Source organism: Malus domestica, chromosome 04 (assembly GCF_042453785.1).
Source record: "Malus domestica chromosome 04, GDT2T_hap1".
Taxonomy (NCBI): Eukaryota; Viridiplantae; Streptophyta; class Magnoliopsida; order Rosales; family Rosaceae; genus Malus; species Malus domestica.
In genome coordinates this window covers 26,060,120-26,085,574 of record NC_091664.1, presented here as the reverse complement: position 1 = coordinate 26,085,574, position 25,455 = coordinate 26,060,120, and the positions used below count along the sequence as shown (strand labels likewise).

Below are 25,455 nucleotides of genomic sequence, written 5' to 3'. Positions count from 1 at the left end.
ATTGTTAACACACCCTCTAGTGTGGTCAATTTTTAAGCCTAGCTCGTAGTTAACACAAATCAAGTGGTGTGAAACATGTGTAACCGTTGAACTTTACATATGAAACAACTTACTCTGATACCATGAAAAAAAATTACAAGTCCACTTAAAACCATTTAACAATACGAAAAAGTAACTTAATTATTTATAAACACTTGATTCTTCTTGCGTTATTGATAATTTTATGACACAAATTGACAAGGGTATTATGGGAACCGCAATATCTTCTTCTCCAAAACGACAAGAGCAAAAGCAGCAAACATTGCTCGAGGTAACCTCGTCCTCAAAACCACTACACATATATGTCGGTGCCTTACACAAGTGGGAATCCCACTGAATACAAGACGGACTCCCACACAAATAATTATCCCGTAGACAATCTCACCCGCACGATTTAACTCATTGAACAGAGGATCACCCATCAACGGCTGAAAATCTACACAGGGCTTTACACGTCACTATGTCCAACGGGTTAGGGGTATACTTGGAACAGAAATCCAAACTGTACTGTGAAAGAGACAAACTGGTTCGAGTTAACTTGATTAGTCCTTCTAGAGGGATTTCTCAGTGTGCACGGAATACGAAACAATACATCATATGCCATTATACAAGTAACATAACACATAACAAAAATAAAGAGAATTATTATTAGCACTCCAAACTTTCTATAATTAGAAAGAAAAATACACTTGTGAGAAATGTAGAATGAAAATTTTAAAGTACTAATAACAATTTCCAAAATAAAAATTATCTCAACTTATATAAAACATATGGTACGACATATATGTCCGTATTTCTGGCGCACTAATAAATCTCCCTTCCTCGTGCAATCCAAAGTTTAAGGGGTTGGGATAAATCTGGAAGCAAATGCAGCAGTCCATACGTACCACAGTCGAAGCTACGTCAGATGTCTTAAACTCTTGGAATTGATATATGCATGACGAAAAGGCTACAATGCATTTGGCAAAAGAAAAAGCATAGAGTATGGTAAAATAATTTGTACAGCACATGTGTACTCCCACGTGTCAATCGTACAAAAAATTATTTAATTTGGAGATAATTTAGTTATTCATACGTGTTAAATTAATTAACGATTTTGGTAACAAGTAGTATTCTTATGATAAACCGTCTTTTTGATTTATGCATATAAAGAGTTAAAAGATCTCCAAATTAAATAATATTTTACATCTATAATCTCTAGATAATGATAAAGAAAATGATTCTGATTATTAGATTTGAACCATAAAAATTAAATGGAAGGAGAAACAAATCTCCCATGAAAAGACACACGCATTATATAAGGAAATAGAATCAGTCCTTGGACAAACGAGTCTCCCGCTGGCATAAACTTTTTTAAGAAATATTTTTTAAAAAGTTAGGTAATTACAAATTTACTAGATTTAAGGACCAAAATACGTGTTCAATACGTCTACATATTTAACTATAGATTCACTCAAATTATAATACGTAAATAAGTACGATAATTAATATTTACCCATACATTAGAGATTTTCCCTTGCGAAAAAGTAAACGAAATCGTGAAAATTACTACGACGAAAACCCATTTTGATGTGTATAATTTAGAGGGGATTGTAGATAAAATGAAATGAACAACAATTTGACAATAATACCCCCAAGTAATTACGATATAATATAAAAATAATAATAAAGAAAATAAAAAAAAGCGAGCCCAGTTAAAGAAAAGGTTGGCTGGCAAAAAGCTCAGGTACAGATTGACAAACCGAGAAAGGAAGAGTCCGTCAGTAGTGACCGGGCAACGCCCCAAGATTCGCGCTCTGCCGCTCATCTCTCTCTCTCCACCGCCTGCGATTTTCTCGCACTTTTCGTGCCGCCCACCCACCAACTCCTCCTTCCTCCTCCCCCCAATTTCCCCCAAACAAAACTGAATCGCTCCCCTAAATCTGGTTTTCTCATCGAACCCAAGTTTTTTCTTTTGCTCGATCCGTTCCCTGAGAATTTCTTGTAAAAAAAAAAACTGGAGAAACAAAAGAAAAAACTGAGGGTGAGATCATTGCTCCTGATCTTTTTTCTCACCTGCCAATTTCCCCTTTTCGTGTTTACGTTGTGACATTTCGTATTCAGTTCCTTGGAGGGCATTTGGTACCTGCTCTTTCGTTCAGTCTTCTCGTTTCGCCAATTCCGAGACGATAAAGCTCCCGTCTTTTGTCTGTATTCGGATTCGGAGGTACGTTGCTTTTTCTGGGTTTTTTTTATTTTATTTTTTTTGGGTTTTCATTTATTCTATTTTTTGGTATGAGAATATTGCAGAATTTCTTGGTGCATTTTGGTGTATGTGGTTCCGAGTCGATTGGGAATTTTGGGTATTTCTCTGATTTGGGTTTTGATTTCTGGGATTTAGGGTTGTGGGGGCAGTGATTCAGATTGCTCATTGGCCGTGTTTTCTTGTCTATCTTTGTTTTTAGGTTTGGCATTGCTTACTTGGGGATCTGCGGAACTTTGTTGTTATTTGAGCAATTGGGGCTTTCTGTGGGCCTCTTGATTCTCCCTCCCTTCGATCAAAGGGTGGTCTGTATCTGATCTGAATGCAATTTTTCTTCTTTTTGTTTTTTGTTACATCTCTGCATTTCTGAAATTCTGAAGCGTATCTGTAATGCATGCTCTAAGTGTACTTTTAATATGTGTTCTGGGTGGTATTACTGAGCTACATTGTCTGTTTTTTCGGTTTGCAGGAGCTTGAATCTCACATCGTGAATTTGAAAAAATTGCAAACCCATCATTAATTTTGGGATTAGAGGGATTTTGGATACTGGGTTTTTAAGCAAGTAGTGCTTGATTTCTTTGGGTTTAATCGGTGTTTGCCTGAAGCTGGATTTGGGAAATGGGATTTCTGGATTGATTGGCTGTGTTTGTTCATGGTGGTTAGAAGTGGGGTGAAGTGTATATGTAATTCTCCAATGACCTCATTGGAGAATTATTTATGACTTCTGGGCACCCGTTGCTGTCTTCGTCTGATTCTCCATCAGCGCCACTGGTTCCATCCTCTTCTCTTACTAAGAACCTTGCCCGTATCTCCTCCAATGCTTCATTTTCTTCTTCCAGTCTTGACAACAATGATGATGCTCAAAGTGATTTACTTGAGGTGAAGGACGACGTTGCTGTTTCTGGTTGCTCTGAGAAACCCTTAGAAAATTCCACTACTCTTGCAGGTCCATTCGGTTCTTGGTTATTGCCGCAGTTTCCGTTCGAAAACCCCACGCGGGATAGAAGACGCCTGGTGTCGTGGGGTGCCATGGAACTGCATAATGAAAATAGAAATTCAGGAACTCTTGAAATCTCCCAGGGTTCATCTAGGGTTCAGGAAAAGTTGTCTCAGAGGATCCGTCACAAAAGTGTGCAGTTCGATGATAACTTGCTGCATGATGACAATCCAAGGTTGATCTATATTAACGATCCAAAGAGGACAAATGACAAATATGAGTTCACTGGGAATGAGATTCGAACTAGCAAGTACACCATCATTACCTTCTTGCCCAAGAATCTTTTCATTCAGTTTCATCGGGTTGCTTATTTGTATTTTCTAGCTATTGCTGCCCTCAACCAGCTTCCACCTCTTGCAGTCTTTGGAAGAACAGTGTCTCTTTTCCCCCTTCTGTTTGTGCTCTGTGTCACAGCTATCAAAGATGGCTATGAAGATTGGCGGAGACATAGATCAGACAGGAATGAGAATAACCGGGAGGCTTTGGTGTTTCAATCTGGCCAATTTCAACTGAAGAAATGGAAACATATTCAAGTGGGCGAGGTTCTAAAGATTTGTGCCGATGACACAATTCCTTGTGATGTGGTCTTGTTAGGGACAAGCGACCCTAGTGGAATTGCCTACATTCAAACAATGAATTTGGATGGTGAGTCGAACTTGAAAACAAGGTATGCCCGGCAGGAAACAACTTCAGCAATATGTGAAGGGTGTACATTTTTAGGGCTCATCAGATGTGAACAACCTAATAGGAATATCTATGAGTTCACTGCCAACATGGAGTTTAATGGGCATAAATTTCCCCTGAGTCAATCAAATATAGTTTTGCGTGGTTGCCAGCTGAAGAACACAGCCTGGGCAATTGGTGTCGTGGTATATGCTGGACAGGAAACCAAGGCAATGTTGAATAGTGCAGCTTCTCCTTCCAAGAGAAGTAAACTGGAAAGCTACATGAATAGGGAAACTCTCTGGCTGTCGGTTTTCCTTTTTGTTATGTGTGCAGTTGTGGCCACTGGCATGGGCCTGTGGCTCATGCACCATAAAGGTCAGATTGATACCTTGGCTTATTACCGGAAAAGATACTACTCTGATGGGAAAGAGAATGGAAAAACCTATAGGTTTTATGGGATACCTATGGAGATCTTTTTCTCCTTTTTGAGTTCTATCATAGTTTTCCAGATAATGATACCAATCTCTCTTTATATTACAATGGAGTTGGTTCGATTGGGCCAGTCATATTTCATGATCGAAGACAGGCATATGTTTGACAGCAGCTCTGGCTCAAGGTTCCAGTGCAGATCGTTGAATATCAACGAGGATTTGGGTCAAATACGATATATTTTTTCAGACAAAACAGGGACACTTACTGAGAACAAAATGGAATTCCGAAGAGCAAGCATATTTGGGAGGAGTTTTGGGACCTCTTTGCAGGAAGCAAATGTTGCAGGTATAACATGTCACGCCTTCCTTTTTCCTTTTAATTACTGAAAACAGTTTTTATTTGCAAGAAATCATAAGTGGCCCTCCTCCTTTCTGTGTAGTTATGAAAAGCAGAAAACATACAGCAAAAACATTACTAATGTACTCTTAGTTTATGCTAGTGTTTGCAATACTATTTTCCTCTTTAAAATTGCTATTCAGAGGGAAACCTGTTTCAAATTGCTTTGAATTGTCTGCTTTCTGAATCTAGACGATACTTTCATTTCATAAATCATATCCAGATTTCCTTTTTGTACAAGCCCTCATTGTATGTGATCATTGACAGGAATAGGATTAGGTAGAAAGAGATGGAAGCTCAAAAGCGAAATTTCTGTAGATAATGAGCTTGTGGAATTTTTGCACAAAGACTTAAGTGAAAATGACAGGATTGCTGCGCATGAGTTTTTTCTTACATTGGCTGCTTGCAATACTGTGGTTCCTATTGTCAATAACAGTACATCTTCCAGTTGCGGAAAAAGTGAATTAGATGATGTAGAAGCTATTGACTATCAGGGGGAATCTCCTGATGAGCAAGCATTAGTTTCTGCAGCCTCTGCATATGGATATACGCTTTTTGAGCGCACATCTGGGCACATTGTTATGGATGTCAATGGTGAGAAACTAAGGTAGGAAGTCGTTCACTTCAGCTCCTATTTTCTTTTTGCACCTTTCTTCGTTCAATAGCTATCCATTCTACATCATTAAAATATAAAAGGATTGTATGTAATCATGTTAATGATGACTTATGTTGTATTTGAGTGTGCTATAGTAGCAGTACTTTAACATCCTTCCATGATTTTTTCTTAGGGAGTTTTAACAAAACACTCCCGGTACTGTTCACTTTTAATGAAAAACCACATTTTTACCTTTAACTGGCACTATTCACTATACCTTTCGTTAAAAGAGTTTTTTCGGACTTTTCGTTAGTTTTTCTTTTTTCTCTTATTGATATTTATTATTTATTTATTTTGAATTTATTTGTATGTGGTTCTAGGTTGGATGTATTGGGTCTGCATGAGTTTGATAGCATGCGAAAAAGGATGTCCGTTGTTATCAGATTTCCAAACAATACTGTAAAGGTTTTGGTGAAAGGTGCTGACGCTACTATGTTCGGCACTTTAGCAAATGACTCTGAAAGGGATGATCATCTGACTCGTTCAACTCAAAGCCATCTGAGTGAATATTCCTCAGAAGGTTTACGTACTCTTGTAGTTGCTGCCAGGGATCTTACAGATGAACAACTTGAGCAGTGGCAAAGCATGTATGAAGATGCAAGTACCTCGTTGACTGATCGGTCCTTGAAATTACGTCAAACAGCAGCTCTCATTGAATGCAACTTAAACCTTCTTGGGGCGACTGCGATTGAAGATAAGTTACAAGATGGTGTGCCGGAAGCTATTGAGTCTCTCCGGCAAGCAGGGATCAAGGTTTGGGTTCTTACTGGAGATAAGCAAGAGACAGCTATTTCGATTGGTCTATCATGCAAACTCTTGACAGCAGATATGCAACAAATTATTATAAATGGAACTTCTGAGGATGAATGCCGAAATCTTTTGGCTGATTCTATGGCAAAATATGGTGTAAAATCGTCCAATAAAAGAGACCCAAGTTTCAAACTGAAAAAAAATGCTGAAAATGGCTACCTTGAGATACCTGGCAATGCAAAGACATCCAGTGTGCCTGAATGGAATGGAAGGAAGGAAGAAGGAAAAATGAACGCACCATTAGCACTCATAATAGATGGGAACAGCTTGGTATACATTCTGGAGAAAGATCTGGAGTTAGAGGCAAGTCCGCTTTCCATCTATTGAACAATTAGCTTGCAGTGTGTTATGCTGTTTGTTTATAAGTGGCTGATTGCTTGCTTTCGTTTTAAACAGTTTTCTAGCTGTACACATAATACTGTTGAATTGGATTCACTTTATGGTGAAGATTAACTTGGTAATTTCTTTTATTTCCACAGCTATTCGACCTTGCCACATCCTGTAGTGTTGTGTTATGCTGTCGTGTTGCACCTCTGCAGAAAGCTGGAATTGTTGATCTGATTAAGACTCGTACTGATGACATGACATTGGCTATAGGTGATGGTAAGTTATCCATTGATAGTTCTGCTATGATTTGCCTGATTGGGAGGGGGTGGAGTCCATATTGGCTTTGTTGTTTTCTTATGCAATCTTGCATGACAGTGGATGCAAAACCAAGTCATATTCTGAGTTTACTGTTTCTTATTTATGTGCAAACTGTGGTCCTAAACTATGCTTTACTTTTGTTTAAGTTCTCTACTTCTTTTCCTCCTCTGATCACTGACATGTCTTTAGGGGCAAATGATGTTTCAATGATCCAAATGGCGGATGTTGGAGTTGGAATTTGTGGTCAGGAAGGACGTCAAGCTGTGATGGCTTCAGACTTTGCTATGGGACAGTTTCGGTTTTTGAAAACATTACTTTTGGTGCATGGGCACTGGAATTATCAGCGTGTTGGCTATATGATTCTGTACAACTTCTACCGCAATGCAGTTTTTGTACTGATGCTATTTTGGTATGCCTTGTTCTTTGGTTTATTTTCATGGAAGGTTTCTGCACGTGCATCATCGTTTTTTTTTTTTTTTTTTTTTTTAAATCCAAATGTGATGTATGAACATGAAGTTGAACATTTGTGTAACGATATCTTCTTAAGTTCAGTTACATAGCAAAACACTCTTTCAAGATCGAAATCTATTATAAGTTGTCACAATAAAATCTAAGATAGATCTTTCATTGTGCATTCAAAGCATTGATACATTATGTGTAGGACACCAAAAGCTGTATTGAGCCAAAGAATCATTTTTTTATCCGAGTTAACATGTTGCAACATTTAGCGATGCTGATTGTTTTATGCTTATCTGTTTATCTGCAGGTTTATATTATCCACTGCTTTTTCAACAACTTCCGCTTTAACAGATTGGAGTAGTGTTTTCTATTCTGTCATTTATACTTCACTCCCCACAATTGTTGTTGGTATACTGGACAAAGACTTGAGCCACAGGACACTGTTACAATATCCAAAACTCTATGGTGCTGGCCATAGACACGAGGCATACAATTTACATCTCTTCTGGATCACAATGCTTGACACCGTATGGCAGAGTCTTGTTCTCTTCTATGTACCCCTCTTCACCTATAAGGATAGCTCAATAGACATATGGAGCATGGGCAGTTTATGGACAATTGCAGTTGTTGTCCTAGTCAATGTACATTTGGCAATGGACGTTCATCGTTGGGTATTCATCACTCAAATCGCAGTATGGGGTTCAATAATGATCACATATGCCTGTATGGTGGTATTGGATTCTATACCTGTCTTTCCTAATTACTGGTTAGATTCGTTGACTTCTGCTCTTCTTTTTCTGATTTTAAACATATATTGTTTTATAATGTTGATCTGATTTTCCCCCTCATTTTCTTTTGGGTGCAGGACTATATACCATTTGGCAAAGTCTCCCACATATTGGATCGCCATTTTGCTTATAACTGTTGTCGCGTTGCTCCCTCGCTTTGTGTTCAAAGTTGTAAATCATATCTTTTGGCCTTCGGATATCCAGATAGCTAGGGAAGCCGAGGTTTTAAATAGGCAACGTAAACATTTGAGCTCAAAGCAAGATGACAGTTCAAGTTGACATGTATTACTGGCTTCGAGGCAAATTTTCATTCTGAGATGGCTTCCCTTTTGTGTGTCCATCATACATCTTTCCAACGGCATGCGGTTATAAAATATCAAAGGTGAGCATTTTTTTTTTATAGATACAAAATAATTGGACAGCAATCTTTATTCTATTATTTGCCTTCTGGGAGGAATTTGAGTTTAAGCAATTACTATTAGCCAAGCCTATCTGTTAGCAATGAGTTGCTGTCTTTATGTCCAAACCACGACTGAACGTTTTGTTCTATAATTTGTTATCATACATGTAAAATCCAAATCATAACTTCGCATTGGGTTTAATTAGATGCAGCTGTCTCCAAAGTTGTGAGATTCTACTGGACCCTACTGATGTTTCTTTCCTCTCGTTCTGCAGATGAGTTGCATTAGCTGACTACATGCAAAATAAATCGTAAGTATTTGACAACAGAGTGGGGTATCCCGTCAGAGGATAAGAAGACCGGAAGGTGGATGGTCTAGGCCGAAGGAGTGTGCTTGGCGTGTACAGAAAACTCGTTTGGCCAACTCTAGCCGGGGAAGGGAAATCAGGTGGAAGAGAAAGAAGAAAGAAACCCGAGTTGAGGAACCTCAAGCAACTTGTCGAATACTTTTTGATGTCGTCAGGCACTGACAATAGCGAAAAACTAAGATGGTTGTGTGATAGCATTATCATGATGCAGTGCATAGAGAGGGGAAGAGAGGGAGGAAAGGGAAAAAGAAAGAAAAACCAGAGTATATAATAGGTGTGTGTAGAGATCAGATCTGCCTTTTTTGCTTTTTACAGCTTAACATATAAAATGAAAAAAGGAAAGACATGTCATTTCTCTCAATTGTTTTGATGATTTGCTAGTTCTAATCTTTCTCACATGTTAGTGGAGAGATGCCTTAAATCATCCTTTGCGGTCTAATTAGGCTTTTAGATAACAAAGGTTTACTATAATGTTAAAAGAAAAACTTAAAAATACTAGTGGATGTCTATAAAAGTACTTTTGCCGTATGGTAGGCGCCTACTTGAGAATGGGTAGAACCATCGCGGAGCGGTCCAGTAATTGGGGACGAATTTCAAACTCATATTTTACACGACACGTCTTGGGTTAGATTCTTGGTGCTGGTGAATCACGAGATAGTGGTTTAAAGGGAGGTTGAAATGTTTCTGTGAGTTTTCTTGGTACTAGGAAGGGTGGACTGTTTTCACTAGCCGGTCCCAAAGGAAGAACGGGTAGGAAATTTTGAGTTTAATTTCAAGAGCTTCTTCAATGTAAAGACTCAAATTTTAGACCAATATTTTTATAGTTGGGTCCGAGGTGGTAGATTTATGTATTTTGGTTCTTCTCCAATGCAAAGACTCAATTATTGGACTCAAAACTCATATTTGAGTTTTAATAATTTGGGTTTTATGCATTGGAGATGATTGAATTCAAAATTCAAATCTCATTTTTTATTAAATGAAGAACATTTTTTCTAGTTGGCATAGGCTTCATCTTGGGCTCAAATCTTATATTGAAACTCAAATTTGGGTCTCATTTTGCCTTGAAACCAAATATGAGTTTTAAATCTTGTGTGGCACGATACACCGTCACGGTGACGTTTTGTGCCAATGAATAAAGACATGTGAAACTTGTCTCCACATGTCTTATATTTTATTGGCATATAACACCATGTGGAATTAGTGTCAAGTAAGTTATCATCATAACACATGACCTAGTTTTGTAATTTCACGAAAAAAAAGAACAAAGAAATCGCTCTGTCACTTTATTCAATAGAGATTTTCTTAGCGTGAATCAGAAAATTTCAATTCAATAGAATAATGGGAACTTTAACGAAAAGCACCCGGTACTGTTCACTTTAACGAAAAACCACATTTTTACACTAAAAAGTCAATCCTGGTACTATTCACTTTACTCTTTATTTTGTCCTTATCATTAAAACTCAAAGTTTTCAAGCCCTTTTCATTAGTTTTCCTTAGAATAAGTCCAATTATTGAGTGTAATACATCAATGCCATGCTTTTGATTTCTATAAAATAAGTACCGCACTTATTAAACTCACCCTCTGACAAAAGCACTAAAAGTAGAAGTACTTTCCACAAAAGCATTTCTAAACGGGTTTTATTTTGAAATTTGTTGACGGTGTTTCCTGGAAAGAAAATCTACCCCAGTTCCTATGGACCTAGATAACAACTAAAGCCTAAAGGTGAGTTTGCTCAAAATTTCTAATCAAATTAGCCGACACGGTATAAAAACGATTTCTTGTATTGACCAATTTTTGGCATCATATCACAAACCATATCTTCCAAATACTTAAAAAATCAAGTGGCATACAACCGCTCGATCCTTCTCGTTGACATGATTAAATTACTATAACTTGATTCCACAAAAACAAAAATATAAACCAGTGTGAACGTGTTCTGGGGTGACTGGAATTTTCTGCAACAAATGTGCTCACATTGCCATATGGGCAACTGGTCCAATTTTCTATTCCGTACAGGACAACATCACAGCTAGCTGTTTTCGGTTTCAGATTCAATGACCATGAAGCTTTGTTAATGTCACATTCTACAGTCAGCATCCAAATGCAACCACCATCATTCATTATAATTTGTAAAAGGCTTGTTGGAGTTGCCTGAGAGGCGAGGCTTGATACAATGGAAATGTTAATTTTTTTTTTTAATCAAAAGATCACGGGTTCGAGCCGTAAAAATAGTCTTTTTACAAAGTAAGGGTAAGGCTGTGCACGATAAACGTTTCCTCCGCGACTCTGACAAAGTAGGGAGTCTTGTTAACTTGAGATCGCTTGTTAGAGTTACTTGAAATTGAATTTTGGAGGCTTTTCTTTCTATTTCTTCACCAAGGAAAGGTAATTTTCGATCATTTATCTTTTTCATCTATACTACCATATAAAGCCAGCTGCCTATTTGGGGTCATGGGCTTCACAAAAAATAATGGGACAAAAATGCCCCTCAAATAAAAAAGTTTAAAAGCAGCCCAAAATAATGCAGGGTATTTTTGTCATATAAACAATGTTTTTTATAATTAATTTTTTGTGCGGTTTATTTTATTTTACTTTTATAATTAGTATCTCACAATAGGCTAGCAATAAAGTGATTCAATCAGTTGTTTATTAAATATTATTTTCTTTATATTTAAACACGTTCAAAACATCTTAAGAGGCGTAGTGCCGGTTATAAAAAATGTCTTTTTCACACGCATAATAATGTGATTCAATTAATTGTCAAATGATTTTTTTTTAAGAAACAATATTATCTATACTAAGGGGGAGATGGTTGGCTTAACCTCATAATGAGATAGCAATAATGTGATTAAAAAAATGTGTAGTCACGCATAGCACGCCATAATTCAAAAAATGTCTTTTGATTAGAATTAATAGGTCTTCGAATCGCACTTTTGACACAATCGAAAAGTATATTCAATAATATAAAATAATGAACCATTTCTACTTATTTTCAAAATTCCACTCTAAATAGAGATAAATTTTTTTGGTCAATAAAACAGATATAACTTATTAAAAACAGCAACAACAAAGTCTTATTTTACTAAGTGGGGTTGGCTATATGAATCATAAAACGTTATTGCGTTTGGTTTTATGTCATAACTTATTAAAAACGCAAAAATTAAAAGTTCACATAACTCTTTATACAAGAGTTAAGTATATATGGGCTCGTTTAGAAATACTTTTAAAATGACTGAAAGTGTTTTAATGAAATTGATTTTGGAAGACTTCTTGCAAGAAGCACTTAAAGTATTTTTTTTTAGGATTCATTTAAATTTTTACCAAAAACGAAGTTATTTTAAAAGCATTTCCAAACAAACTCTTATATCATTTGACAAGGACAACGAGTCCCTACACTGTGATGAGGTCCACTTCATTCAAGAGCAGAATACATTGCAAAGGTGTGTAAGCAAGAAAACTACTTCCTTTTGACAATTAAGGTGTGTAATAAAGAAAACTAACCCATTTTATGGATCAACCATGTTAGCTGTCTATTGACAAATAATTGTACAATCTTTCAGTAGTGTGCTCTATGTAGCTCTACAGTTCTTTTAGGATTAGTCTTTGAATAATAATATAGTAAATTTAAAAATATATCTCGACAATTACAATTTTTATACGAAAACATGGTTGGTCTGACAACTACAAGTTTTATTTACTTGTCATACTACAATTGATTCTTGGTTGTGAATTCTTTTCTCGATTATCAAGTTGGTTGTTCCTTCTTCTTAATCATTGAATTTATATTGTTTTTCTTTACAGTGTAATGTTATAATTGATGAATAAATCATCTAACTAACACTTGTGTTGACTCCTTTAGGGTTAAGTGGCAACGAATAGTGTGAACGATCTTTTGACTCTTTAATATGTTGTTAACTGCTCAGTCACTGACTCTGAAACCTATTTCAAGTTACGTCTCGATGCTGAACACATGTTTTTATCTTTGTTAATATATTGATTGCTTAGTGCAGCATTGCCATAATTTTGTCTAAATTCTTTAAATGAAGAAGATACTTTTTCATGTTAGATGGATACAATTAATGTGCCCTCGGCACCCTCTTTATGGTGGATGTGAGATCCAATCATATTAATATTAATGCTATGGAGATCATATTTTTTTTTGTTACATTCTTGTTCTATTTCATGTGATAAGTGATATGTACAATCGACATTCAGTTGGATAAATCCATTCATTGATGACATATACACCTAAACAACACAAATGTGGTGACATAGAGCGCGTGTGGCTTTGAGCATCACACATGGGATAACCTATTCTAATATTATGAAGAAAGTTAAGGCTCCAGTATAAAACTAATTGACAACATGAGAAGTAACTTAATAAGCTCATCTAAGGTCTCTTCTTCCATTATTGTGTGATTTATTCTCAACAGTATATATGAAGGAGGAGCAGAAAAAAAGTGATGGGAAATAAGATATTTGAGCATGGCTTATACCAAATCACCAAACGATAATATTTATTCACACAAAAAGAAGACATTGAACGAAAAGAAAAAAAATTAAAAAGAGGAGGGAGAAGGAGAGGAAGCAAAGGCGCTCTACCTCCTCCTCTTCACCAGTGGTTAGAGATGTTTTTCGTTTACAAGAAGCGACAGTGATATTGCTATTGGCAAACCCGAACAAGTACAAAGGGTACCTCTTGGATAATTTTATAATGACCAATACGTTAACTTAGAGATAATTTGTACAAACTTTCATAAAGAATAAATTCCTGCACGACCTCTACAAGGGGATATGAATTTATTTATTTATTTATTTTTCACCAGAGATGGAGAGTTTCTTAGACCTATGAAATTAGTAACATATAATTAACGAGGCATGTTTTGTGGGCCAGGGAGGGAGGGTGGTGAAGAAGTGGAGGTTCTATCGTAAAATTAATTGACAATTTAGGGAATAATCCAACTATTTATTAGTACATGCAATGTCCCTTGTTTCCTCGATATGAGATTCATACTCTCGACATGCTCCTTCACGTGTGGCGAATTTTTAAGCTAATTAAACATGTGGATAACACAAATTGGGAGACATGGAGCAGGTGTGGCGTTAGGCTTCACATGAGGGACAACCTACTCTGATACCATGAAAAAATTGAGGTTCCACCATAAAACAAATTGACAATATAAAGAGTAATTCAATTACCTATAACCACATAAAATAACCCTTGTTTTTCCAATTTGGAATTCATACCATTTAGTCATTTTCTATGAATAAATTCATCCGGGTCACGTGGTTGCATTGCCTTGATCTCAAACATTTGTTTAAAATCACATGAGTGCAATAGAGGCTAGTGGTCTAACTATTATTATATTTTTTATTGTATCCTTTACATAAACGAAAACTATTAAATTGTTTGTTATTACAGTTCACAAATCTTAGTTAAGATCGATGCAATTACCCCCTGAGACAGGGGCTGCATTATACAAAGTACTTGAGCTGGTGCAGATCAAATTAGTCTAATTTACTTTAAGGAGGTTTCTCTACTGAGATCATGAAAAGAATTGTCATCGAGTTTTGGTTACCAAGAGACTTTGTCCTTTTGCTTAATCTGAATCTACCTATTATTTCACCCAATAAACACGTTAAGTGTAAGATTTAATTTGTGTCAAAATGCTCAAACTTCTCTAGTGAGAATAGTAGTATTCACACCCATAATATGTCAACAAAAATTTGATGAAGAATTTTATAAGTAACAAATCCTATTTCGACCAGATTAAAGATGATGTAAATGTAAAATTAAGAAATAGGATAGGAATTTTCAAGATAAGGAAGGTAATCAAACCAATTCTTATTCATACTGTATTTATTGATCACATTACCACTGACTAGAGATCCAGGTAAAAAAGGGAAGAATAATTAGTTATATTAGAAATGCATGCAATTAACATTACATCATGATTTACATCTATTACAAGCACTACCAAAGTTGAATATTGACAATATTTATATTACGTATGAATAAAATACTCTATAAAAAAAGTTGATGAAGTATTACCCTTTCACGCATAATATTTTTTTTAGTACAACCCTTTCATGCTTAATTAATTGAAAGATAATATTTTCAAATAAAAATGATAGGCATCAAAGTAATTTTGCACAATTTTTTTTTACTTATTTTTTTTCTCATTATTCACATTTCATCAAAACATATCTCTTATTTAAAAAAAAAAATTCTCTTCCTACTCTCACAATTTCTCTCTTTCTCTCTCCCTTTCGTATTTCCTTCCAGCTTCTATTTCTTACCTATGTACTTTTTCTTTTTAAATCTTTTATATTTATACACATGTCTACTGAAAGTTGAATATTCCAACCAACCCATTAATATATAAGAAGTTTTGCTACAATGATGCTTAATCCCCACTTTGAGACTTGAACAGAACAAGGACGAGAAGAGATCTTATTTGGATCTCTTCCACCAAGATTATCGAATCAAATGATCTGGACTTTTAAAATTTCATCCAACGGCCAACCTGTTTTGATCATTTAAAAGCTATAATAATTTTTGACCGTTGAATGAAATTTCAAAAACCCGGATAACTTGATTCGATGACCTTGGTAGAAGAGATCCATAGAAGATCTCTTCTCAACAAGGACCTTGGAGATTTAACTACCACCAACATATTTTCAATGTGTTTGGAACACGGAGTGGTACACCACGTGTCATTATATAAGTGGTGAGACTTGTTTTAGGAAATTAACAACTTAAAAGATAATACTTCTCTTCACTTATATAATGAGACATGATATACCATATGTTTCAGCACATAATGAAAATTTTCTCCTCATATCTTATCAACAAAACCATTATGCCACTCTGTTTGCCATTTATAACGTAACAATCTACCTCAAAGGCTCCAATCACACAATCTCCCAAAGGATGCAACCGTAATTTTGGCCAACTATTTTTATATGGTCCAACTGGGGATGAGAGTATTATTTCAGTATTTGGAGATAATATGATAAAACGACTTAGAGACTTTTAAATTTTTGAGGAAATTGTAATAATGTTTCCTTAATTTTAATGTAATTGGAGTAATGATCATTCAATTAAAAAATTCATGACCAATAATCACTTAATTCTTCAAAATGTGCATCTATAGTCATTTTCGTCAACTCCGTTAGAATTTCCGTCAAGATGAATCACATGTCACACATGTGAGGCTGAATCAAGGGGCAAATATGGAAAACAAAATGATTCATCAACTTTAACTTAATTAGAGCAATTATCCTTCAACTTTAACCTAATTGTAACAATGATCCTTCCAACATGACTCAATTTGACGGAATTCTGACTGAGTTGACGAAAAGAACCATAATTGTACGTTTTGATGAATTAAGAGACCAATGGACATGAATTTTTAATTGAAAGACCATTACTCTAATTGAATTAATCATTATATAATTTTCTCTAAATTTTTGGTTTAAAAAAGTGAGTAAAATAAAAAATAATTAAATAACGTCAGACAACGACAGGTAAGAACACCACTCGCTGACGACTTTAGGGCTACCTCATGGCAATGACGTCGTACAACATTTGTAGCATTACGTGGAGGTTCATCTAACCGTTAGTGGGACGAAAGACGTTAAGCTGGATAAGCATGTCAGATTGTGTCCCATGTCACTGTCCGTCTGGAGCACAAGAAACTAAATCTGGACCGTCTAGGGGAGAGGGATTCGGATAATAACGACCGTAAGATTTAATTTGGATGGTCTGAATTTTTTACTTCTTGAGATCGGAGAGGATCATAACTTGTAACATCAGGAGCTCCTCTTGACCGATCTATAAGGTTACCTCCCAGCAATCACTTTGGCCACAGCAAGCACACACTAGAAACTCTCCAATATACATAATCTGGAGTTGTTCCAAATAGGGAGAGAGCGATGAAGAGTGTGATACCAAATAGGGAGAGAGCGACGGAGGAATTGATCCAAGGGCGTGAACTGGCAAGTCAACTGAGTAAGGTTTTTGAAAATAGGTCATTTGTTGTTGATGGTGATGAGGGGGGATCCGCTGAAGGTATTGTTAATAAGATTTTGGGGTCATTTGTGAATTCCCTTTTGATTATAAAGGGGATGGAGTCTGATCAGGAGTTTGTTTCTGATCAAATTCAAGGGAATAGTAGTGGTGTTAGTGGTGGTGGTACTGAAATTAGCGGTGGTGGTATTGGTGTTAGTGACGGTGGTAGTGGTGGTGGTGGTGGTGACGGTGCAGATTCATCATCTTGGGATGCTAATCATGATCATGCGGCTGTTAGTAAGTCTGAAGATTATACTGAGGAGGAGATCAGTTGTAAGAGCACTTCAACCTTCAAGGATCGTAGAGGTTCTTATAAGAGAAGGTAATTAGTTATAGGTCCTTTAGATCCGGGTAATTAGTTATAGGGTTCTCTAATTAAGTACTACCTAGGTAAAATTCATCAACATCTGCATTAACATAGTGTTCAAAGTGATTTTTTTTTATTTCCAGTTAAAGACTCTTTCCATGTATGATTTGATTGTTCAGTCTCAAACATTTGTGTATGAAACGCATAACATTAAAGAGTCCCTTATTTTGGCAATCATCATCATGCGCGTATGAACAACTGTAGTTAATTTGTTCACCACAGTTGTTAGATTTATGTTAATGTGTGAACAACTATAACTATAATTAATTTACTCATAACAGCTGTTAGATTCTTGTGGATAAATATAATTATTTATTTATTTATTCAAGAATGCATAGAATTTCTATTGAAACAAAAAAGTGAAGACTACCACTTGCTCTCATACAGGTTCATGTTTTGCCAATTCTGCCAAAATTTGGATGCTTCTGTTGTTCCTTATATTTAATGATCTAAATATCCAATACCTATATCCCTCTTACCATGGTAGCATTTCCACTTAACCTCAACCCTTCATTTCAAATCAATAGATAGGGATTTTGCCTAATTCGGTAAATTAATATTTTAGTTTTAAAGTTCTAATAAAGAGTTGCAACTTCTTGTTCCTTGCAGAAAGACTTCACACTCTTGGATTAGAGACACTCCTGCTTTGACGTACGATGGTCATGCATGGAGAAAGTACGGGCAAAAAGTTATCCACAATGCTAAGCATTCAAGGTACATACATATAGTAGATTTATCTAGTAAAATTGTTACAACTGCAATAATTAAAGTGGTAATAGTTTCAAGATTGAAGTTGGCCATAGTTATATGTGTTGCATATATGCAGAAACTACTTCAGATGCACTCACAAATCCGAGTGCAAAGCAACCAAACACGAGCAACAAATTCAAGATCATCCACCACTGTTTCGGACCACATATTTTGGGAATCACACATGCAGAGACTACGTCAGCGCTTCGAAATTTGTCTTGGATTCCACAAGTCCTAAAGATTCTTCAAAGTTCATTTGTTTTGACAAGACCAACTGTTTGACAAACAAAGAAGAGCACCCCTTTTTCTCATCCTTCACTTCATCGGTTAAAAATGAAGCGTTCGTCAAAGAAGATATGCCAACAACTGATCATATGCTAAAAAGCAACCACAACCATTCATCACCACGTGATCATCTTGTGTCGAATGATCTGACGGTGTTCGAGTCCTCTAGTCCCATGAGCGGGTTTTCATATGATTATGACAACATGTTTTCATGGGCTGTCGATTCTTACTTTGATAATGAAGTTTTGCAATACGGATTTTGAATTAAGTTTTGATGATGAGTGCATACTTAGTAGCCAGCTACTCCGTGTAGTAAATTGGATTTTACGTTCAGTGATTTGAAGAAACTTGTTGCTTTCTTGGTGTATAAAAATCATGTAAACACAGTTATTTTCGAAAGAAAAAAAAAACAAACGAAAAGAAGAAGCAACCTTTTTCTATTTCTTCTTGTGAAGTGATTAATGGAAGCTTAATTATGCTCAACATATACTTTTTTCATATACAATGCATGACAATTCTTAATTTGTTGCAATTATATTTAGAATAAGAATGTGATTGTGTAAATCATAGTAGATATGAGAATGTATCTTATATTCATATTAGGAGTAGATTACCTATTAAATGTTGTAATCCTAACGGGAAAAGTTTTTACCTATCCTACTACTATAAATAACGGCACAATGGGATGAATTAAACACACCTCATAATTAAATCACTCTCTTTTCCCCCTCAATATTGCCGGCCCCCCCTCTCTCTCTAAACCCTAGATTGTTCAATCAAATAGGCCTACAACATATTATCAGCACGCTCTTGCCAAAAGCTAAGGAATTGATGCATCGTAGGAGGAGGCTATCTTCCACCAAATTCAAAGGCTTATTTTTGTTTTCCGCTAATCAGGTTCGCTTAAAATAAAAAATATATTTGAAACGTTCACGAAGCATGAAAACATTCCCCATAATGCATGAACATCTCTATGTTTATATTTTCCTTTCGATATATATATATACATATATATATTGTATATGTTCATATATTTATCAATATATATATATATATATATATATATATATTTGTTTCATGCATTGCACAATTAAATTGTTATGTGGAATATGTGAGTCAATGTATAAAATTAAATTAGAAGCATATTTAGGGTTTCCTCAACCCTAAGGGATTTCAAAAAAAGGGGAATTGGACATGGTACGGCACACCCACCGCACCATCACTGTGCACGCAAAAACCAGGCCTCAGCCTGGGGTCAATCTGATGGGCTTAAAGCCTTTCGCCCGTTTGCACCATGGCCCACGCCATTTAACCAGCCCAGATTGACTGGGTTTTTCCCCTTAATTCTAAATCTAATAGCTTTGATAGGTATAATAACATTATTTTTAGGAGCCACTTTAGCTCTTGCTCAAAAAGATATTAAGAAAAGCTTAGCTTATTCTACAATGTCTCAATTGGGTTATATGATGTTAGCTCTAGGTATGGGTTCTTATCGAGCTGCTTTATTTCATTTGATTACTCATGCTTATTCGAAGGCATTGTTGTTCATAGGATCTGGATCAATTATTCATGCGATGGAAGCTATTGTTGGATATTCTCCAGATAAAAGTCAGAATATGGTTCTTATGGGCGGTTTAAGAAAACATGTACCAATTAATCTGATGGGCTTAAAGCCTTTCGCACGTTTGCACCATGGCCCACGCCATTTAACCAACCCAGATTGACTGGGTTTTTCCCCTTGCACACAGCAACCTTTATGGTTAATGGGTTTTGTGTTGCCCAGGCCCTCATCCTGCACCTTGGCCCGCGTCACGACCCGTGTCCTCCGCGCCAACACACAAGGCTGGGCTTGGTCCTTGTGGCCCACTCCGCACATCACCTGTAGCCAGCCCATGCGGCTGGGCTTCCCGTGCCAAACCCACAGGCCAGCTTTTGCTGGGCCTTGTGCCGTGCCCTCCCCTAGGCCAAAATTGAAACCCAGTTGCTGCTAGGGTTTCTCCCACCCCACCCCCCCGGTGGCCTGCAGCCCACTCCCGAGGCCCTTTTGGGCCTTGCTTTTTACTCAAGGCACCCATCCCAAGCCCAAATATTTTTTGATCCAATAATATTATTTAGCTTCTACAATCAACCCCGTATGACCTGATTTATTGAATTAATTAAAAGTGACATGCAATCCATTAATCTAATAATGAATCCAAAATTATTGACCTGAAGATCACTTTTTGACATTAACGATTCAATAATTTATTTTTATACTTTGAACCGTAACATACTTTCGTAGTAACGAAACTCTCACACTTCAGTTCCCGAAGAACCTCAAATCCACTATATTTAAATTAGTATGTTGCATTCTGTGTTTCTTGCAGAAACCTCTCATTATGAACTAATTGTTCATAAAAACTAAATTGAACCTATAGTTTCAAATTTAGTGCCTTTGAAACCTGAAGTTTTCATTCAAAACATACCACATGAAACCTGTAGTTTTCATGTATAAAGTAAACTAATACATGTCTATAGAACTTGTATGTTCTACGATATATGTCTATGGCTTACCATATGACTAATCACGTTTTTCTCTTTGTTTTAGGGACATGTTGAACTTGAACAAGCTCGATTTCTCCGCTCTAGAAGTCTCTGGAAGAAACTATCTGAAGTGGGTTCAAGACGTGAAGCGTCATCTGACTGCAAAGGGTATTAGAGCTACCATCAAGACACCTATTGCCGACAAACCTGTTGACGAAGCTCAGAAGGCTACTGCAATGATCTTTATTCGAAGACACATCCATGATGCATTGCAGACTGAGTTTCTCGCTAAAGAGGACCCACGCACCCTCTGGCTTGCTTTGGCCGATTGTTTCGATCACCAAAAAGACACATACTTGCCTGAAGCAATACACGACTGGCTGCATCTTCGCTTCTAGGACTTTAAGTCTGTAAATGAATACAACTTTGAAGTTTGTAGAATCCGTTCACTGTTGAAATTCTGCAAAGTGGAACTAACCGAATTAGATCTCCTGGAGAATACCTATTCGACCTTCCATGCCACCAATATTGTCTTGCAACAACAATATAGGGCACATAAATTCACCAAGTTTTCGGATTTAATCTCTGTTTTACTTCTCACTGAAAAGCAGAACCAGCTTTTGATGAAGAATCATCAAGCTCGACTAATTGGCTCGAACGTCGCACCTGAAGTGCATGAGATTAATTCTAGTAGCCATAAATGACGAAAGAATCGTAGTAGCAGTGGCAATGGGTGGCAAGCCCCACCACAGGACCAAGGTCAATAAAGTGCAGTACCTAAGGGAAGAAATGTGACCCAACAGCGTCCACCACTAGTCCCTAAGCCCCAAACCTCAAGAACAGGGGCAAAGCTCCCGTTCAACTTGCTTCTACTGAACTGGACATGTGTTATCGCTGTGGATCAAAGGATCATTGGTCAAGCGTATGCCGACCTTCCCCTGAGGCTATTGCCATGTATCGTTCCTATAGTGAGTCTAGCTTTGCACATGTGGATCATCCGGAATATGCAACTACATCAATGGAGATATCAAATTTTCAGAAGGCGTCAGCTCCTATGGATGAATAAATTAGACATGTTTGTAGGGTGTTTACCCCTAATGGCCAAACCCACTAGGAATGGCTGGCCCTACCCCTCCTATTTTTCTAGGTTTATGGTTTAATTTTGAACAATTTTTCTAAGTATTTGGAATAATTTGTTTGGTTTTGGTTTGTTTTGAATTATGGATTGTTATTTGAATGGATATTATTTTCTCGAATTGCTTAATTGAATGAATTGACTTATATTTATACATGTGACCAATTCAATCAATTTATTTCTAGGTATGTTAAGTGGGGAAGTTAGTTGTTTGGCAGATAGTGTAACCATGCACACCATCTTGTGTGAACGACACTATTTTACTAAAAAAATACCCAAGAAAACTTATTTGACAACTCTCTCAGGCTCATCAACCTGATTGAAGGATACGTAAAGGCACGTATCATGTTGTCCAATCGTACAATCTTGACCATTAAGGAGGCACTCTATTCTCCACGTTCCGGAAGAACTTTGCTGAGTTTTAGAGATATTCAAGATAATCAATATCATATTGAAACCACTGAAGATAATGGTTATGAATTTCTTTGTATCACTTCATACGAATATGGTCAGAAGCGTATTCACGAGAAGTTGGAACGTCTGCCAAGTGGGCTGTACATCACAACCACTCGCGGCATAGAAGCCCACAGTGTGGCCGACCTTATGCATGAGTTCCAAGACACTTTGTTGCTTTGACATGACCGTTTGAGACATCATGGACGTGACATGATGCGCCGTATCCTCAAATCTTCACACGGGCACAAGTTACATCCCTATGTTGGACTCCCGCCATGCAAAGCGTGTTCTTTGGGGAAGTTGAATACTCAACCCTCATATACAAAGATATTCATGACCCCCTAAGTTTCTTCAAAGGATTCAAGGGGATAAAATTTGATACGGTCTATTAATAGAAACAAAATGCACAAAATTAGAAATAAATAAAAAAAGAACCCTATAGTTTTAGAATTTTCCTTTTATTGTTAATATTTTTTATTGGTAAAAATAAAATTATTATATAAGAAGTGCACGATAAAATCTTTAAAGTGTCAATAATACCACTCAACTATATTTTTTTTTAATTTTATCGTTTTCAAATCTCAAAATTGTTCATGTGAGATGCCTTAAATTATCTTTTGTCGTCTAATTAGGCTTTTAGATTACAAAGGTTTATGATAATATTAAAAGAAAAGTTTAAAAATAGGATTATGAAAGTAATTTTGGCGTATAGTAAGGCACCTACTTAAGAATGCGTTGGGAATTTTGAGTTTAATTTCCAAAAAGGATTCTGAGAGCATTTTCAATGCAAGACTTAAATTTTGAATCTATATTTTTATATTTGGGTTGTAAAAAGATAGTGAATTTATGTATTGTGGTTTTCTCGTCCCATGTAAAGACTAATTAAGTCTTAAGACTCATTTAGAGTTTTAAGATTTGAGTTTTTGTATTAAAGTAGAAAATATTGGACTCAAAATTTTTAACAGTTTGAGTTTGTGCATGGGAGATGATTGACTCAAAACTCAAATCTCATTTTTCTTGAATGAATAACATTTTCTCTTGTGGCATGGGCTCCACATTGGACTCAAATCTCATATTTTAGGTCTCACTTTGCCTCAAAAGTTCAAAACTCAATATGAGTGGCATTTGAGATGCTTTGTATATGGACCAAAATATAATATTTGAGTCCTTGCATTGGAAATGCTCTTAGACCATCTCCAACCCTGACCTAAAACCTAAAAATATTTAGCCCATAAAATTTAGGTTTTAGCCTAGAAATAGTTTTTCTACTTCAACCCTTTTAACCTAAAATTTTAGCCCCAGATTATCAAAAAATGAATTAAGGCTATTTTTTTTAAATTAACTTTAAAAAAAAAATTATGTAGACTATCCTAAATTAATTTTATGAACATTTTAACCTAAAAATATTTAAATTCCGATAAATTTTGAAAAATCACTAAATCAATACATGAAAATCATGATAAACCACATAAACTTAAAAAAAAAAAGATAATTAATAAACCACATAAACTTAATACAATCGAAAACTCATAGACTACATACACCTAATAATGATATCCATCATCTTGACTTGGTGGTGGACTTGGGAGATAGTCTTGAGATGAATCATCATCTTGAAATATACTCCTTGGGGCATTCCTTCGTAAAATTTCTTTTTGCTTACCACGTAAGTATCTCTTCCTCTCTGGAGTGTATTTGTCGAGGTCCTCCATTATCAAATTAGTTTTGTACCTTTCTTGCTCCCTATCCCCTTCTTGCTTCATGGCTAAAAACATTTGGCCCGATTCTTCTTGCCGACGACACTGGTTTTCGTTCATTCTTGCCATTTCGCTAGCAAATTGTGCACATATCGGATCTTGGGACCTCCCTTTTCTCTTTGCTTCCTTTTGCTTATCTCTACCCGAGGGCCTTGGCAAAGAAGAAGTTGGGCTCATTTGGTCAATACCTTCATTGTCGGCAAAATTCACACCTTCATTGACATCATTTGGGGGTGGGGCTTCATTATGAAATAATCTTCCACATTGTTGATTCGCATTGGTTCCCCACCTCGGACAATCCTTGAGGATGTTCCAAGCATTATGTAACTTAAAAGCTTGATTTTTTGCTGTAGTTCTTGTCTTGTAAATTGCCATTGCTTTGTCACCCTATGCAACAAATACATAAAAATAATTAGTTGCAAAATACTATTATGTACATGACAAGTACAATATCAACAAAGAAACTGACAATTTCTGAGGCGCCCCTTCCACTAGGCATGTCAACCATGGCTCTCTCTGAGCTTCCCTTCCACAAAGTGCATGCTTTGTTGATAATCTTCCACCGATCATAAACACCACCAACTTCCCTTCGACCGGCGTTGGAGTTTTCATAGAATTTATCAACGATTTTACCCCACAAATCCTTTCTGTTTTGATTGGTGCCGACGGCACCATCTTCACTAACAGAAATCCATGCCAAACATAAAGCAATATCTTCATCAAAGGTCCAATTACGACCTCTAACATGCTCTTTTGCCATCTTGAAAATTTTGGAAATGAGAGGAAATGATAGAAAGAAAAATTGGAAGAATTGTAGGAGAAAAGTGAGTTTTGTGTGGATGTTTGAACAAATACATAGGTATTTATAGAGTTTTTGGTTGAATTTTAAGTTAAATATTTTTTTTTAATTATTTAGCTGTTGGATTTAAATTTGGACCGTTAGATCTTTTTTTTTACCGTTAGATTTGATTATATTCGATCTAAGCCGTTGAATTCAATAAATATATAAATATAAAACTAAAAAAAAAAAATTTGAACCTGGACCGTTGGCTTAACCAACGGCCCATTTAAATGGAGTCGTTGGATGAAGAAAAGTAGCTATTGGGCTACATAATTGGCTAACACCCGGGGGACAACCCCACGTGGGTGGGCCCGGCTTATGTTACTCTCTGGTGCGTGCATGGGCTGATGGCGATTAGAAGCTAGGCGG

The 25,455-nt window shown here is 36.3% G+C and overlaps 3 protein-coding genes across 5 annotated transcripts; 2 read left to right on the top strand and 1 right to left on the bottom strand.

The window, feature by feature from the left end:
- The first annotated feature begins 1,722 nt into the window (after nt 1-1,722).
- Nucleotides 1,723-9,321, top strand: LOC103433765 (phospholipid-transporting ATPase 1-like). 3 transcript variants are annotated; one of them, XM_029101336.2, is made up of 11 exons: nt 1,723-2,245; nt 2,329-2,381; nt 2,484-2,586; nt 2,751-4,721; nt 5,040-5,379; nt 5,748-6,540; nt 6,717-6,840; nt 7,072-7,291; nt 7,649-8,107; nt 8,207-8,511; nt 8,805-9,321. In XM_029101336.2, the coding sequence occupies exons 4-10, from the start codon at nt 2,999-3,001 to the stop codon at nt 8,406-8,408; spliced, it is 3,861 nt and encodes a 1,286-aa protein (XP_028957169.2). In that variant the 5' UTR covers nt 1,723-2,245; nt 2,329-2,381; nt 2,484-2,586; nt 2,751-2,998; the 3' UTR covers nt 8,409-8,511; nt 8,805-9,321. The 3 variants fall into 3 exon arrangements, with proteins under 3 accessions (XP_028957169.2, XP_028957170.2, XP_017187165.3); XM_029101337.2 differs by lacking the exon at nt 2,329-2,381 and having other exon boundaries at nt 1,764-2,245; XM_017331676.3 differs by lacking the exons at nt 2,329-2,381; nt 2,484-2,586 and having other exon boundaries at nt 1,764-2,245.
- Nucleotides 9,322-16,700: 7,379 nt separating this feature from the next.
- LOC103433764 (WRKY DNA-binding transcription factor 70-like) lies at nt 16,701-18,647 on the top strand. The gene is made up of 3 exons (XM_070820722.1): nt 16,701-17,294; nt 17,949-18,053; nt 18,166-18,647. The coding sequence occupies exons 1-3, from the start codon at nt 16,837-16,839 to the stop codon at nt 18,635-18,637; spliced, it is 1,035 nt and encodes a 344-aa protein (XP_070676823.1). The 5' UTR covers nt 16,701-16,836; the 3' UTR covers nt 18,638-18,647.
- Nucleotides 18,648-24,032: 5,385 nt separating this feature from the next.
- On the bottom strand, nt 24,033-25,005 carry LOC139195080 (uncharacterized). The gene is made up of 2 exons (XM_070820269.1): nt 24,715-25,005; nt 24,033-24,632 (listed from the first exon to the last, which is right to left on the bottom strand). The coding sequence occupies exons 1-2, from the start codon at nt 25,003-25,005 to the stop codon at nt 24,033-24,035; spliced, it is 891 nt and encodes a 296-aa protein (XP_070676370.1).
- Nucleotides 25,006-25,455: the final 450 nt, after the last annotated feature.

Excerpts from the sequence above, each read along its gene's own strand:
- LOC103433765 (XM_029101336.2), top strand. The coding sequence starts at position 2,999 with ATGACTTCTGGGCACCCGTTGCTGTCTTCGTCTGATTCTCCATCAGCG. Across the intron at positions 5,380-5,747 it reads GTCAATGGTGAGAAACTAAG|GTTGGATGTATTGGGTCTGC; the intron begins GTAGGAAGTCGT and ends ATGTGGTTCTAG. Across the intron at positions 7,292-7,648 it reads TTTGTACTGATGCTATTTTG|GTTTATATTATCCACTGCTT; the intron begins GTATGCCTTGTT and ends GTTTATCTGCAG.
- LOC103433764 (XM_070820722.1), top strand. The coding sequence starts at position 16,837 with ATGAAGAGTGTGATACCAAATAGGGAGAGAGCGACGGAGGAATTGATC. Across the intron at positions 17,295-17,948 it reads AGAGGTTCTTATAAGAGAAG|AAAGACTTCACACTCTTGGA; the intron begins GTAATTAGTTAT and ends TGTTCCTTGCAG. Across the intron at positions 18,054-18,165 it reads CACAATGCTAAGCATTCAAG|AAACTACTTCAGATGCACTC; the intron begins GTACATACATAT and ends GCATATATGCAG.
- LOC139195080 (XM_070820269.1), bottom strand. The coding sequence starts at position 25,005 with ATGGCAAAAGAGCATGTTAGAGGTCGTAATTGGACCTTTGATGAAGAT. Across the intron at positions 24,633-24,714 it reads GAAGGGGCGCCTCAGAAATT|GGTGACAAAGCAATGGCAAT; the intron begins GTCAGTTTCTTT and ends TTTGTTGCATAG.